We start from the raw sequence: 16,708 nt of genomic DNA on the forward strand, positions 1-16,708 counted from the left end.
AAAGTTCTAGGTACTAAAATCTTGAATTTAATACTTTTAAGATTTCTCTAGGATTTGAGAATTTCTTTTTGAAATAATCAGTCCCATATCTTGAGGTATTCATTTCCTTTTGTGGTTCACACATGCAAAGCTGTTGCATAATACAGACTTTAGTTCAACAGTTCTGTGACTAATCAGTTCCTTCCCAGCTGCTTGCCTTTTTTCATTTTTTTTTCTTCCCTGTAGCCTAGACAAGAGACTCCAATCTGTGGTATTGGAATGTCACCCAAGCAGCCAGCTAAATCCTCAGCTTATCTGTCATTGGCTGCTGTCATTGCCAGTAGCAGTGGGAATGACCAAAGTCTGGGAACCCAGGCTTAGGCTAGACATAAAATGCTGTCACCATATGCTACTCCAAGAAAGCCTCTGTTCAGTACTTCATAAGTAGATCCATGCATTTACTGATTTACTGAGCTCCTTAAAGAAAAATCTTTACAATACCATGTCTGCTAAGGAATGTCTCCTCTTTGCTGAGTGGGAGGATGATCTCTCTTGCACAAATCTGTTATTTCCTTGGATTGGATTGCCCTTGTTTTATGATCTTTGTGTGACGGCTCAAATAAATAGTGAAGTGGGTGGATTTTGTCAGTCTGTGGAGAAAAGCAGAAAAGGCAAAAAGGTTCTGGCATGGGAACATTGCAACCTGATTGTTCCAGCAGCAGCATTTTTTTCTTCTGAAGAAAAAAATGTAATAGTGTGTTGTACACTGAAGAAAGAGGTTCCTTGTTGAAATGATAGGGAACTCTAGGCAGTATTCTGTAATACAGTTGTTGAGAAATTCTTTGGTTTTATAAAGAGCAAATGTAATGCCATTCCTGGGCATGACTTGAAAACCTTTCCCCACAACCTCCCATGATGTATGTTAATTGGTCTGTAAGCATATTTCTATAATTTCAGATTTTTAAAATGCCTTAAAACTTAAGTTAATACATACATTATGTAAGATTTTGGATCTCAAAAACTTCCATGGCAAATTATTTCTCAAATCCTTTTTTTCTGTGTTGATAAGAAAAATTATTTGCTATTTAGCAGTGATTTGGTTACTGTACCTTTTGGCACTTTTCTTTGGTATGTTCTTCAGCACAATGTTTCTTCAGTATCCTACAGAAACAAAGTGGATGTAATTATGACCTGAGTATGGCCTTAAAAACCTCTGAATAAAAGTTGGTCTAATTGCTTAGTTTCAATTGTCTAGAGGAATTCTGGAGTGTGTTTTGTAAACACTTTGACTTGGCCAGAGCTGCTAATGGGATGGCATGTCTGACTTCATCACAGTGAGAAACTCCTGAGAACTTGAATCTCCTTTTCCCAAGAATTCATCCTGGGCACGGATTTCACTCTGCTGTACATAGAATTGCAGTTGGTTGCTTGCTGGAAGCTCAAACTTCAAGTATAGTACAGACCTCTTGTAGATTACATGGTTTATTTAGGAGTATTAATGGAAGTACTTGAAAATTTGCCCGCTTTTGCATTTCATGTGATTAAGATATTAAAGTTGGCAAGGGTATCATGTTCTGTGTTCTCTCTTCTAGAAATGCAATATGTCATTTTGTCTTTGCTTTGTGTGCATCTGATCCTGCTTGGATAAACAGTGAAATTATTTGGGCATTTACCTTTGGAAGCTGTTATTTCTTTTTACCCCCAAGTCATCCAGGAAAGCAAGAGCTGTGCAGTGATAATTTAGCTATTATGCTATAACAGGCTTGGGAGGCTTGTCATCTCTGTAAAGCTTTGCCCTTTAGTGGGCCTTTTTGCCCATGGCTCCTGCTAGAGATAGTGTAGTCTCCTCAGAGATGTCTTCATGATGTGTAGGTCCCAAAACTGGATTGAGTTGGACTGAAGGTTTGGGTTAGCTTGGTTTTTTCCTTCTTTTAAGAAGATTTTTCTACCTCTTGCCTGGGGACGAAGTTGTATCAGAAACCCAGAGCAGAACACTTCTAAATCTTGGCTAGCAGATATATCGCTTCTGGTGTTTAAAACTTTTTGGTCTTTGAAATGTTATGAAGTGGGGAAAGGACCTCAAAATATTTAAATTTTAAATATTTGTTACAAAAAAACCCAAATATATCACGTGAGTTTTCAGGTTGGGAAACCATGATAGCATCTGTATTGGTCATTTTTTTAAGAGAATAGGCTGACATTACTTATTTAGCAATTTGACTGAAAGCAAATGTGAAACACAAATGCATCTTTTCATTCTGCCTAATAGTTTAATGCAGCATATCCTGCTGCTCTCCTAAGTGTGCGTGGTAGGTATCAACATAAAGCAGAGCTGTTGAGAATAAATTCTAATAGGTGAGCCTGCCTTCACTTGTAAAAGGACAAGTAGGCAAAACAACCTGTGTTGCATTTAAATTTCTGACTGCAGTACAATTCAGTATTGGAGATGCATCTTCTGTGATGAGACTCTAATGGGGCTTCCAGTGGGGCTGGTTTTACCTGGCACTGAGGACTCCAGGAGGGTGTTGGTCTGCAGGAGTTGGGTGGTGGGAGCGGATCAGGGCCTGGCCTTGCTGCAGCAATTCCTTGTGTCTTGTTGCAAATGGAGCTGGAAACTGTTTGGATAGGATGTGGCACAGGGGCTGCACTTCCTGTGCTGTTATGTTGATCAGCCTGAGAGATGAGGTGGATTTTCAGTTACTTCTTCACAGATCTGCTGCCCAACAGCAGTCTTAGGTCTGCCTCTTTGGAAGCTGGTTATCCCTGGCCTAAAGTGCATGCTTTTATCCCTGTAGTGTATTGAGTGGGTTGCCCTTCTCATTCTGAGGAAGAAATGATTTTAACTCAGAGGAGCATTTGTGTTGCTTCCTGACAACAGAGCAGCTTCTCACCCTGCTGCCCCTGTGTGTGTTGTTTAGCTCCAGATGACGGGAAATAGCTTCCTCCACAATGAAGCAGGATGGTAATTACCTTGCTAATGCCGCGTATTGCCATCCAGCAAGGCTCAGGCAGCCGGGACAAGGCAGCCACCCACGCTCTGTCCCAGCAGCTCTTCTGCTCTGTGAATAGACAGTGAAGTCATAAACATCCCCTTTGTATTAATTAATGTTGCTACAGAACATTTTGTGTGTGTTTTCTGTAGAATACATTAATCAAATCTATTTTTTGCTGGAGGTTTCTCTTGCATAATGAGAAAGCCATGTGCATGCCTTCCCTTTTTTCCAGTCTTCCACGGCAGGGTATGAGGAACACTGTGAATATGCACAAACTGTTAGTAATTCAATTTATATAGTCAAAACCAAATGGCAGTTCTGTGGAGTAAGGATTAGACTGTCCTTGTTTTTACCCTAGGCCTTTGTACAGGGCAGTGTATGTTAAGAACGTGCACTGGCACAGTCTTTATGCCATTGAGCTGGGGAGCTCAGCGTTCAGTTCAACTGTGAATATTTGGAATTGGTTGGCATCCCAGCTGGGGAGATCAAGAGGAAAAGAGCATGTCAGAGAAATGAGAGAGAGGGAATCCTGTTTTCTTTTTCTTTAAAAAGATGTTTCAAAAAGAAGGATTTTTAAAAAGGCAGAAATATTTGAGTTAAAACTCAAATCGAGATGTTCCAGTAAGATCCATGCGTATGTCAGTATGTTCTTACTATCTAAATAGGAACTTTGTAAGAGCTGCAGTTATACTGGAGGCAATAATGGAACTTTGTGTTATAGTTTTGCTCTTAACAATTAGAATTATGACTCTGATTTACACTCTGGCTCATTTGATTGGGGTAAATTCACTCTCTCAGAGGTTGTGCTGTAGATGGCTCCAAAACTGGAACTCTCAGGTGGACATTCATTATATTTTTGAATTTTTTCATATTCTTCCTTTGGATGCCACCATACATTCTCCATAGTGCAGCTGCCACATAAATCAGCTGACTCAAAGCAACTCTTTGGAACATCTCCATGTCTTCATAAAACACATACTTCTTCCTTTTGCAGGGACATTCCTGTAGACTTCAAGTATATAGCTGAGCCAAGTATGCATTCCATGCCAGCCGTGACTTTGTCTCCAAATGGTAGGTTAACACTTTGCTGCCTTCTTGGACCTAATGTACATAGGCACCTCTTACTGACTGAGTCTCTGTGATATTGCTGTGTTGCATCCTCCTTTCACCCCAGACTAACCTCCTCCCCAGTCACTCTGTGCACTTATTCCAAGATTGGGCTGGATCTTGTTTTGATTTAAAATTCTAAAGAACAAGTATATCAAAATTAGGGTTTATATCACAGTAACTGTACCAGTTTAAAATTACGCCTTTGTCTAGACAAGGCAAAAGGACTCTCCATAGAGCTACCATGTGCTCTTTGCTGTATTTAAAATATTAAGAGAAACAGTAGAGGGAACTGGCAATGGTGGCAAAGTGTTAAGCAAGTTCAGCTTGTGGTGCGACTGTTAAAGTGGTGCCTTCAGTCCTTGTGGTGCCACTGTTAAAGCAGAAGCTTGTGTTGTACATGATCTGTTATGAATGTAGTCCAAATAATTATTGCATAAGAGAAATCCCAAATTATCTCAGTATTTCTTTATGTTAATGTTTCTTTATGTTAATGCTGGTGTTTGTTCTTTAACTAGAGTCATGCTGAAGAAGGATAATTGTTCAGTGCCTCAAGTAATCAGTGAAAGTCCTTCTAACAGGACAAGATTCCTGTTACCTGTTTTGGCCGAATTTAAATAGCTTTAGTGTCACCATTATTACAGTGTTACCAGATTTGCTGCTAACAGTCCCATTATGCTAAGCAGAGGCTGATCAACTTGTTGCACAGCCAATATTGTGTTGTCACTGCAGAAAACACTTCAAAGGCAGTGACAATATGCAGGGTTCAGGACAGAAGTGTCTGTTCTGGGTGTTCTTGTAGCACATCATCTTCACTGGATTCTCAGGCAGGAGTTAATGCATTGCCAAGATGCGAAATGAGATGAAGTTATGATTAGAAATGCCTTAATTTTTATTTCACTAAAATATCAATTGCATTCCATTAAAGCAGAGTACTATATATATATATTTGCAAACTCCTCAGTCTAACTTAGACCTATTTTCTCATAAAGAAAAGAGGAGGTGACTGTCTTAGAGTACCCACAAAACGGGTGATCAAGTAGAGTGCAGCTAGATGGATATTTTTTCCCCTCACTGAGTTAGGTGATTATGTGCACCAGCAAGATTACACAGTATCTTAAAAACTTAACAGTACATCAGTGGGTTGATGCAGCACATAGATGGAACAGCCAGAGCTTTAGTAGAGTCCTGAGAGCATTTTGTAGGAAAAGGCATCCCAAATCCTGTCAAAAATAAGGTTTCAACTCTTGGCAGTTGTACCAGGCAGAATCAATATCAACTGTTACCTAAAACCCTGCTACATAATGAAAATTTGGATTAAGATGTTGCAACAAAAAATGTCAAAATCTATAAAAACATCCCAATTAGGTCTGTTTCTTCAGACACAGCACGCTGACACCACCTTTCTTTATTGCATTTGTAGGGAAATGGTTGGCTTGCCAGTCAATGGATAACCAAATCTTGATTTTTGGAGCTCAGAACAGATTCAGATTAAACAAAAAGAAAATTTTCAAAGGTCACATGGTAGCTGGCTACGCTTGTCAAGTGGATTTTTCACCTGATATGAGGTAAGTTTTTGTGGGAATGAACTTCATCCTAAAACTTGCAAGTACAGACACTAAATTTCCTCTTGAATGCCCTGCAACATTAATGAGTGCACAGTCATCCTGTTAGCTCAGCATCAGGCAGAGCTCCCTTGCCAAGCAGCAGAACAGAAAGTTTACTCTTAGCATCTGATAGGACCAAGAGAGACTTCCACATCTGACTCCCATCCTTTTGCACATGGTGTGCAGTGCAGGGTCTGTTCCCACAACGTGCACTTGTCTAGGGTATCTGGGATTTGAACTCACCCAGGTTCCCCAGTTCATACATCTGGTATGGGTATTCTCATTTACTGTTCAGAGAACCATCTCTTTCTTTCTGTTGGCTCAGTAATATGCCCATACATTTAGTACTGTGTGCAGATAAGGTACGAGTTACTGTAAAAACTGGGGAATAACCTCAGCAAACCTGGAGGAAAAGGCGTCTATAATTTTAGAGGACCTTGTGGCACTTTTTCTTGGGTTCCAGTAGCACAGTGCTGGCTATAATCACACTGCTTAGCACATTTACCTTGCCAGTTGATGAATCACCTTCTGCAGGACTTGTGTGCTCTTAGAGCACAGCATGAATGCTAATTCCTGGGTAGGTGTGTTTGCAGGCTGTGTCAGATGGAAAGCTCCCTGGGGGAATCTCTTTTCTGTTGCTCAGTTGCTACTTGTAATAGCATACAAGCAGTCTGCACACATGACACCACTTTCATTTTATTCCTGTTAATACAGCTATGTGATATCTGGAGATGCAGATGGGAAACTAAACATCTGGGACTGGAAGACAACAAAACTCTACAGCAGGTTAAAAGCACATGACAAAGTCTGTATCGGTGCCGTGTGGCATCCACACGAAACGTCCAAGGTCATTACGTGTGGCTGGGATGGTCTGATTAAACTGTGGGACTAAAGAGGACGCTACAGAGAACGAAAGATGCAAGTCCTGGGTACATCTGAGATTAGGGCGCATTCTGCTGTAAGGACATTTGTAATACTGCAGTTCTCAGCTCACTGTGTATACACACTAAACACCAGGAGATTCAGAAGACTCTAGTGAAAGGATATAGTTCTAAATATGGCATCTAGGAATGAGAAGCTAAGCTGAGGTCATCTGAAGCATGCAGAATCATGTGCCAGTTTTGTCTTGCCTCTGCTTGTGCAAAACACTCTTGTAAAATAAAATAATTTTAAGAAAAAATATTTTTGTGGTTCTGGCTGTCAGATAGTTTAAAAAGAAAACCAGCCATTGTGCAACTTTTTCCTAAGAAGAAATCTTTGGTACCTGCTGCAATAGAACTGGAAAAAATAAGCACAAATCCACTTGCTGAGATTTGTTAGTTCACCATAGAAATGAAGAATTAATTGGAAGCTAGCAGTTGTCAAGTGAACTCTATCAACTGAAGATGCCATTCATAGTCTTAGTTTCTGTCTGTAGAATCATGAGGATCACTCACTTTCACCTTTGCAAGCAGTCTTCATTTTCAGGGTTTGCCTCATAATGGTTGTGTGTTGTGTTTTTTTGTCTTCCCATATTCTATTCTGTTCCAATAAGCATGACATGGTAAAAAAAAAAGTGAATGTCTCATTCTGTTTGGAATAGTTTGTATTATAAGTCCCATGAAGGTTTTGACAATTTAATGTATATACATGTCACACTTTTTCTCTTTAAAGAACTTATTTTTAATAAATCTTTTTAGAAAAACTCTATTTATCTTTATTCAATTTTTCTGTCTTGCAGTGTCCATATAAAATATTTCCTACCATTTGGTATTTTAATGTGCAGTTGTATCAGATAAACTTCTCTTTCAGTGTTCATTTAAAACTAAGGCAAGTTGGCAGCAGGAGAAAAAAAACCCTTCTGACTCCCTGTCTGCTCTCTTTTTTGGGCACATAAAGATACATGCTAGTAGCAAATTTTATCCCATTGATCAGTCTTTAATGACAGTTTTGAATTGTACTGTATTGTTTACTGTAAATCCAGGCACTGCTCAACCATTATAAAGGATAGCAAAGGAATAATTGTTTTAATTGACAGCAGGACAGAAGCTGAGACAAAGAATCCCAAATGGTCTAGAGGAAGGAAATGGTTGGTTGTTTTGTGGAGTTTGGGTTGTTTGACTGGTTGGAAGAAGTTCTGGTCTTTCAAAGAGCTACACAAGTTAGGCCCTTGTGAGTGAACAGGAAGCTTAAGCATTTTTAGGCCAACTCTGTAGTGCTGAGCTCAAGAGGCATTCCACTGTCAGTCCATGCTGTTGTGTAACTGCACTGAGTTTACACGTTCCTGGTTACTTTCCCATCCCAGCAGCCTTGTGTGCCTGAAAAACTCCACACAAGTTTTCACAGGCACCATCCTGGGGGAAAGTGGGTATTGCCCAGCCTTGTTTACTGAGATAAAAACAGTGGAGCCTGGAAAGAAAGAGCTGGTCCAGCATGTCCTGAGGACTGATCCTCTGTAGGGAGAGAAGAGGCTGTTCCTGCTTCTCTTCAGCATGTGGGTGGGAAAGAGCTGCTGCTGTCTTGCAAAGGATGAATTTCTGATGTGCTTTTCAAAGGGATGGTTTGATTCCTGAGCTGGGAGTTGAGCTCTGGTGTGTGTTGCTGTGTGCCAGGTGCTGCTTCAAGAGAAAGTGGGCTGGGGTAATTTGGAATGGATTTTCTCCTTCAAATACATTTCCCAAATGGGTATGTGGCAGTGTGCCCTGACTGTTAACAGTTTATATGTAAAGGGAAATAGGGAGGAAGAGAGGAATGGAGCAGACAGAAAATCTTCCCACAGGAACACATACTGGCTTTCACATCAGAAACACCTTTCCCAAAGGCTTAAAGCCATTTAAATCATAATACACAAAATGCTGGGCTCTGTTGTTGGTACTGTGTTTTTTATGTGTCACCTATCAGGCTAAACTTTAGATATATACTTGTAAAATAGTATATGCAAAATATAAAAATAAGTGTATACACTCTTACAGTCATACACTGGGGGTTGTCTGTGGAGGCAAAAAAAAAAAGAGAAATATTTCAATCAATTCTGCCACAGTTGATGAATTGGGATTAAATGTTTGCAGCAAGCCCAGAATCAAAATTGCCCTAGAAACTTTCAGATAAAATCCTTTGTCCCTCACAGTTGGTCATCACGTTAATCTTTTGTGGAATTTCTCACATCTGCATTGAAGCCTGCAGGGGGAATTTTCATGAGGATAATTCCCTCTTGTTGCAAACTGCAAAGCTCACGTTGTCAACTAGTTTGCTGTGCAAGGATAGAAGGATAGAAGAGTGAGGTGCGAGTCCAGACTTGTTTTTCCAGCAGCCACCTGGGAGGAGATTTCTTTCTGGCCTAATCAACTCAAATCACGTCCTCTTCCCAATTTCATGTTTGACCAGAAATTGGTCTATTACAGGTGTTGATCAGAGCAAGTCTAGGGCGAGACCTCTACGCTGAACTTGGCCTGTGAGCAGACAGATCCAGGGAAAAGGCAGCATTGGGAGAAAAGGGAAGAGTGCATTTCGAAATCTCCGGTTCATTTTCCTCCGACGGTTAATTTTCCTCGGATGTTGTGGGAGTGCAGCATAGGGATTCAAGTTGGAAGGACATCTCTGGAGGGCTGGAGGCAAGTGTCTTGCACTGCCAGGAAGGAACACAGGCAAGCTGGGCTGCAGGGCTGCCATCACAGCATCGTTATTTTGTTCCCCTTGATTGTGCATCTGTAACTTTCAGAAATGACATGCCAATATGTTGCTGCTTTTATTAATTCTGGTTGCTTTTATAGCAGAAGTTTTACAGGTCAGTCAATTATCTCCATCGTTCTTGAAGTTCTGTATAGGTAAATTGATAGTTCCTTTGACCTTTTGCCAGCTTTTTCTTGGACTTCTTTCATATGCAAGAGGGTGAAATAGCCCACATATCCTCGTGTATCTTGCTGGTAAGGAGGCTGGCTGTCTTGAAGCAGATGGTCTTGGCATCTGTCTTGCTCAGAGTTTATAATTGTCCCCAGTAAGATGGGGCTGCTCAGTCTTTGCCCTCATTACGAAGAACAAACATTAAAATTACTGTACGTCCAGAAAAGTCCAAGATTGTCTTGTAGAAATCCGATTTTTAGCAGCAGGCAGATGTTCAGTACGCTGTTTAACGCTGTGGTCTTTAACAGCTGATTTAAACAGGGAGCCTTGCAGCTCCAGCAGCCCAGTAACACGATGTACTTTCCTTCTTTCTACCAGCTGGTTATTACAAAACCCTGCTCCTGTTCACTAGGAAGACTCCATATGACAAGCAGCCTGCACGAGGGGGAAAACACGGAGAGTGAAGGAGGGACAGGTTTTTTGCTTGGAAGACTTTAGAAATAATATAACCTAGACACCAGAAAAAATCAGTTGCCAGGGAGGGTGTTCCTCTGGAGACTACTTAAGGGACTTGTTACTGTAGGTTGACTTCACTCACTAGCATACACTCAAAATTTCAAGCCTCATATTTTGCAGTAAAATATGTATTTTCTGTTAGGCTTGCTGATAAGCAAAACAGACACCACAGCTCTCTTGCAGCACTCAGAGAAAACTGCTTGTGGCAGGGTTATGTTTATGGAAGCTGCTTGCAGAATTTAAAGCTTTCAGAAGCAAGCTGCAATAACTTTTAGTGGTCCATGGACCTGTAAATTCACCAGACACACTGGGAATTTGTCCTCAGACCTGTTTGTTATCTTGTATGACAGAATATTTAAAATGCGTTAAAAGCACTGAGCCTCCTTTTACCCTGCCTGCATCATGCCACTGGGGGACTGCTCAAATGAAACATTGCTGCATTGGTCAGTAGAGTAAGAGGTTCTCATTAGGCCTTGGGGTTTTTTTTTGGTTAATCTGGAATATGTCAAGGCTAACTGAGCCTGCTTCTCTGGTTTGGGAAAGGAAGACAGCAACACAGATTCTCTGGGGAGTCATTTCAGTAATAGGAACTTTATGGAGCTTCAAGACCACTGACAGTTACCCAGACATGGTTCTGGGAGCTGCAAATCTTTCCCATTCTCGCAGCATAATTGCCCCACAGTTGGTGTCTTGTGCCTATTCCCCAGCTAAACTCTTTAATTGTGTAATAAGGCTTTCTTTTTTTGGTGGAGTTTAAACTCTTGCAAAATGATACTAAGAGGAAAAAAAAAAAAGAAAAATGCCCTGTTCGAGAAGAGCTGTAACAATTTCACCTCCCACCTTAGCTTGTTTCAGGCTGATTTCCCCGAGCACCCCCAGGCCTTTGCCCAGGGCTGTTGTTCATATTTCACTTTGGCATCCCCATATAGTCATGCTCTTTCAGCTCCTCCTCATGTACTCTCTCAAACAATAATCCCTTCCAGTATTCCTTGGAGATAAAAAGGGAACTCGGACTCTGAAGTCATTTGTCGGGCCAGACATCTACAGGAAAAAGAAGGAAGGCCCATTCCCTGGAGTTTCCAAAACCTTGCTGAGTTTTCTCAGAAGATCTTCCCTGCAGCAAGTTCCTTTCTCTTCCTTTCTCTGCCCCAATGCTGAAGCTTTGGGAGTATCTTGGGGCAGCAGGACGAGTGGGTTTTGTTTGCTTTTTGTCATTATTCCTCCAATATTAAATGAGTGGAATAACATTATGGAATATTTCTTCCTGGATCCTGATTTCCTCTGTTTCTTGGAGCAAGTTTTCTTTCATAAAGAAGAAGTTGGAAGTCATTTCAGGGCCTCTCCTGCCTGGTAAGTAAGTTTGGGAGGTCAGCATGGAGTTGTCTGGTGAAGTCCCTGTGTCTAGGCTGCTCCTGGCTGGCATCAATGGAGAGACACCAGTGGAGAGACACAGGTCCTCCCAGGGCACAGCTGCTGCTGCTGCCTCAGGTCTGACACAGTCAGGCACCTGTCCCCGCCTCCCTGCAAGGGCAGTGGCACCCTGGGTGGTGGCTCCACCCTAGATATCTGCAGGTGGATGCAAGGGTGGGATTCACATTGTTTGTGACTGATTCAGACATGGAATTTCAAATATAGAGGGGGGAAATACCAGTTGACACACTGAAACATTTTCATTTACTTGCAGCAGTTTTGTACTGTGTATACCACTGCAGTTTCCTTCAGAAAACTGCTTAAACTCAAAGATCTATGTTGGTAATCCACCAAAAAGAGCAGGGACCTGGCACTGATATTCACATTTGAGTCATCTCTTCTAGGCAGTGCAAAGCAGGCTCCTGTTTTCCCTGTGCAAGGTGCTGCTGTTGGGATAAGGAATGTAACACGGGCTGTCTCTGCAAAGATCTCCTTCTGAACCAGGTAAAACTCTTTACATGAGGTCAAAGTGCACCGTGAACAGGGACTTCTATTTAAGGACAGAGATCCATTCATTACTGCAGGTGGTTCCCTTCAAAAGCCAAGCTTGCTCTGCAGATGCTGCCTCTGAGAGCCAGGGGAGGGGGGCAGGTATAAATGTGTCTCTGAATGTAGGTCAGCTCTGAACTTCCACTGCCACTAAACCAGGTCTCTACTGACTGCAATTAAATGTCACATTGTGTTAACAAGCAGGAAAAAATCAAGAGTGATTTCCTACTGAATAACCCTGAGTATCCTTTCAAGGACAAGGGAGCAGCTAATGAAGCTCATGAAATCAAAGTTTTGCAATGGTCCAGATGGTCTCAGCTGTTGAATCATTCACCAGAGAGAATGAGTGCCATTTCTTCAGGTGTGTTACTGGGTGATGTGTCTTCTTGGCATCTGCCAAGAAAGGCCAGACATATGTTCCCTTTATGCTTTCTTTGTTCTTTCACAGTTGAGAGGCGCTCGAAGAACAACCCTTCACAAGTCACAATGGGATCAGAGCCTGGGACCAGAAGTACACGCAATAAATGACAGGTTTTGGAGTGCAGAAGGAGGTCAGACCTCTGTTTAGGCAAATTTCAGAACCTCCAAGGAAGCCAATGTGATATTCAGAAAGGTCCCAGTTTTCCTGAAGGAGTGTATTAGTGTTCTAACAAATTCCCCTCTGTGCTGCCACGGGCTCACCATGGAAAACTCACATGGTATCAGCTGGGATAGTTTGAGGGGATCCACATCTGTTGCTTCTCTTCACCTTCACCAGGTTATAGACAGCACCTGTAAGTTCTGATTCACAAATGTATGTGATTTATGAATCACTGTGAGCCTGTCTGAAATGGCCTCACCCCCACAAAAGGATTTGTGCAAGTAGAATTGCCCCTACCCCTGGGTCATCTCTGCGAGGATCCACTTTAGACCAGCCTGAAACATCTCCTGGTGGAGTTTCCAACTGATGCAATAATGGCTCCACATCAGGAACAAGACCTGTCATTATGTCTTTGTTAGGTGGGGTTGGCTGTGGTCACCACAAATGGCCTGAGGGTTGGGCAGGAAGGAGGCTCCTGGGCTGGAAGCCATGGGCTGGCTGCTCTGGGGAGCTGATGCACATGCCTGCAGGGAGTGTGGGGAGATGCCCAGTGCACCTGGGGACAGCAGGCCAGGAGACTGGGGGGAGAGCACAGCTGGGCAATACCTGTAATGGTGATGCTGAACAGATCTGGGGCTGATTCTGACTTCCTTCATGACCATGCAGTTCCCAGTCTCCAGGCTGTGGCTACAAGGGCAGAATGCCCTGTCCACACTGGTTTTAATGGTGTTCTCTGTACCTAGCCCTTGAAGAAGGGGGAAGCTGTGGTGATTTCTGTGCAGGTGTGATCTGGGAGGAGTTGCGGAGTGCAACACTGGCATGTGGTTACTGCATGGAGATGATGTCTGAGCAGGTCAGGGCAGTTGTGCCTGTGTATGGCAGTGGGTAGACACAGACCTCACACAACATCCCTCAGCACCAGCCTGTCCACTGCAGCAGGCAGCCAGCACTGGCCTGTGTCCCTGGGCACGTACCCAGCAGCTCGGTCATTAGGAGACAGGAACTGAATTCATTTAAAGGTCTGTCCTTTAGGTAAAAGAGATCAATAAAAGAGAAGGGGTAAGGGCATAGAAGCAAGACCTCAGAAAGGAAGGCTGTAACTCTGCTCTAAGAGATGTGAAGTAGAAAAGCACAGGGAGTGCATTAAATGAGCACTGTTCATTTTCGCCTATAATATCACATAACTGCCTCCAGAATGATAAATGGCTTTTATCTACCCTGTATTAGAGATAAGATTTTCTTTAAAATTACCATAGTTATTGGAATCTCTTTTGCCAAAGATGTATTTGCTGTAGCCTGAAGTGTTCCTGACACTACCTGGCAGTCCCAAGCAAGAGATTAGCTGAGGGTTTATTAAACTCCCTTACTAACCAAAGAACCAGGATGGACCTCTCCTCCACTTCTGTAATTTGCATATCTCCATTTTTACTTCAGGGAAATAAATGATGGAAGATGTGCATCCATTTTGAATTTTAACATCTGAGAGAGGTCATATTTTTTAACTTCTATCTATTGGTTCCTTGAACAAATGATAATAAGCTACTAGGCTACTTACTCTAAGACAAGTTAGAAGGAAAAACCTGTACAGTGCTAGAGCCCATATTCTGATACTTTATTAATAAATCAGGACTTGCAGCTGGACTTCTGCCACCCCGTTATTTGAGAAATGGGAGTTGAGCCTTTCTGCAGTGCAGGGAGTGTGGCCATTCCAACACACCAGATATTAGTTAGGAAACCCTGGCAGCCTCTTGCATATGATGAATCTCCTCATGGCTCTGCATCATTAAACAGCCTCAGTACTTCACGTATGAGAGTTGTAGTAAGGCTGGCTGTCACAAAGAAGACATTTCTTACTCATTTTTCAGAGGTTGTGGATCTCTTGGATTGTGCATGACCTGGTTCAGGGATGACAATAGGTAGCTCAGCCCTGAGGAAAGTGCTTTGCCCAGGACCTTGGATGTGGGGAATTCAACACATCTGCATCAGGTCATCTTGATTTTGATGCAGAGCTGAGGACATGGTGGGCACCCAAATGCCCTGCTCTGGGTGTCTGCAAAGCCCTGGTCCGGGTGGGATGTGCATGAGCAGAAATAGGAGCTACTTTTATAGAATCATAGAATATCTCAAGTTAGGAGGAACCCAGTAAGGATCATCAAGACCAACTCACTGCTCCTCACAGGACCTAAAATAAACCAAGTTACTAAGAGAGTCATGCAGAGATTCCCTGAACTCTGACGGGCTTGGTGCCATGACCACTTCCCTGGGAAACTTCTTCCAGTGACTGACCACCTTCTGGGTAAAGAATGTTTTCCTCATTTCTCATCTGAACTTCCCCTGACACAGTTTCATTCCATTTTTTCATGTCCTGTCACTGGTCACTGGAGAGAGGAGATCAGCATCTCCCCCTTGAGGAAGCTGTAGACTTGTAGAAGTCAGAAACCAAAGGCAGTTAAAAAGTCCACATACCAAAGACATGAAAGTGGTGACATCTTGTATTTTAATGCAAAGTTTAATGTCAAAATTCATCTAAAAATAAGAAAAAAAATCCAACCTGCTACATATTTTTAGCTCCCTCCATTCCTTAGCTCTTTGGGGAGTGTCAAAGGCTCCCAGGGGCACTGCAGACAATCCACATCCCAGCCTGCAGAGCCAGCACAGCTGCATCCAGGGCACCTGCTTGGGCCACCCCTCTGCCAGGACCAGTGCAGACCCAGGGTCTGGCCTCCTTATGCCAGGGAGAGGCAAGGTGGTGAGGAGGTGGCAGGCATCCAGGCACAGCACTGGAGAAGGCACCAGGAAATAAACTAAACCCCAAAATTAACAAAAAAAGACCAGGTCGCACTTCTGTCTCTTACATAGATCTCACTAGATCAAAAACCACCTGCTGCAGCCACTGCATGAGTAATTTCAATCAAGATGAACTAGGGCAGATGAACTAGGGAAGCCCTGTCTTCTGTGGCTGAAGGCTCTTGTGGTGAGGAAGGTGAGTGCTGGCAGCAGCTTATTCAGCAGCTGTCTGTCCCACCGTCTCCTGTGTCAGAAGCACTGAAGTCATCTTCTGCAGCTAGACTAGCTTAAAAAACCTAAGTCAGGGCACTCAGAAACTGCTCAAAGAAATAGGTAAGAATTTGGTTTGGTGGTGATTTCTGTCTCTGCCAAATTCAGCTGAAATTTGCCAGTGGGTTCAAGAACATACTGTTCTCACCTAAAATTTATTCCATAGGAAAAAAGGCCAAAGTAAAAAAGGTGCAAATCAAAGATGATCACTTTACAGAGAAGTAACACTTGGCACTTTCTTAAAAAGACACTTCATCACAAGCACTCTCCTGCCCAGGGCTGGCCCAGCTTAGCCAGCAGAGCTTCTCAGGGCAGCCCCAGAGGGATGCCCTCCTTGCAGGCACACTTGAGCATGGGGCAGCCTGGAAAAGCTGTGCTCTCAGCTCCCCCAGATAAACTTCTACAGAAACTTCTGTCCTCTAGGACAACGTACCCATTGGCAAATATATTGCTGTACAAATCTGCACCATGTATCTTCTCCTAGTGCCAGTCCTTTTGACAACACATAAATATAAAAGCCAGTTCATTTTGTTAGCAGTCACTGCGTGCATATTTAGCAACTTTAGCCAGTGACGCCAAAATCCCCTTCGATAACGCTGCGGGGCCAGATGGTTCACAATCACACATCATAAATTCCTTTCTGCTATTTCCATCTTGTATTTACCCAGCTCAGTGTGTAACAGCTACTGGCATTGAAGGCTTCCTTTTTCAGAAACATCTGTGGTTTTGATAAGTCTTTGTAGGTATGGAAAAGCTTGAAGTCCTTCAGCTCCAGTTCTCGGAGCAGACTATACCAGTAGCGCACCACAGTGCTGTCGTTGCCACTGACCTCAAACCCAGGCCAGTGGATGTGCACCTCAAAGACCAGCTGTCCTATCTGCTCAACAACATCTTCCAGGATCAGGTTTTCCAAAATTTTCCACTCGGCGCTCTCCACGTCTGCCTTGAGGACATCGATCTGCAACAAAAGCACCATTACTATCTGAAAACCAGAAACTTTGCCGTTGTAATAACATCTGAGGCCAGGGTTGACCACTTTTCAATACACAGAGTTATTCATCTTGTATTAAATAAATCAAAAGGTCTCAGAG

At 42.7% G+C, this 16,708-nt stretch overlaps 2 protein-coding genes across 6 annotated transcripts in view; one reads left to right on the forward strand and one right to left on the reverse strand.

Annotated features, from left to right (window-relative positions):
* The window catches only part of CDC40 (cell division cycle 40), a 37,732-nt gene extending 30,357 nt beyond the window's left edge, over positions 1 to 7,375 (forward strand). Inside the window, exons 13-15 of the mRNA XM_063389795.1 lie at positions 3,967 to 4,043; positions 5,503 to 5,647; positions 6,401 to 7,375. Of these exons, the coding sequence (XP_063245865.1) occupies positions 3,967 to 4,043; positions 5,503 to 5,647; positions 6,401 to 6,578 (400 nt within the window). The 3' untranslated portion in view covers positions 6,579 to 7,375. The remainder of the gene's footprint in view (positions 1 to 3,966; positions 4,044 to 5,502; positions 5,648 to 6,400) is intronic.
* METTL24 (methyltransferase like 24) overlaps positions 6,863 to 16,708 on the reverse strand; it is a 54,552-nt gene continuing 44,706 nt past the window's right edge. For 4 of the 5 annotated variants that reach the window (XM_063389796.1, XM_063389797.1, XM_063389800.1 and 1 more), the window contains one exon: positions 15,041 to 16,575. In XM_063389796.1, the coding sequence (XP_063245866.1) occupies positions 16,261 to 16,575 (315 nt within the window). In that variant the 3' untranslated portion in view covers positions 15,041 to 16,260. Of the gene's footprint in view, positions 9,941 to 15,040; positions 16,576 to 16,708 lie in introns of those variants that run through there. The other variant, XM_063389798.1, reaches the window with a different exon arrangement.

Source organism: Prinia subflava, chromosome 2 (assembly GCF_021018805.1).
Source record: "Prinia subflava isolate CZ2003 ecotype Zambia chromosome 2, Cam_Psub_1.2, whole genome shotgun sequence".
NCBI classification, from domain to species: Eukaryota; Metazoa; Chordata; class Aves; order Passeriformes; family Cisticolidae; genus Prinia; species Prinia subflava.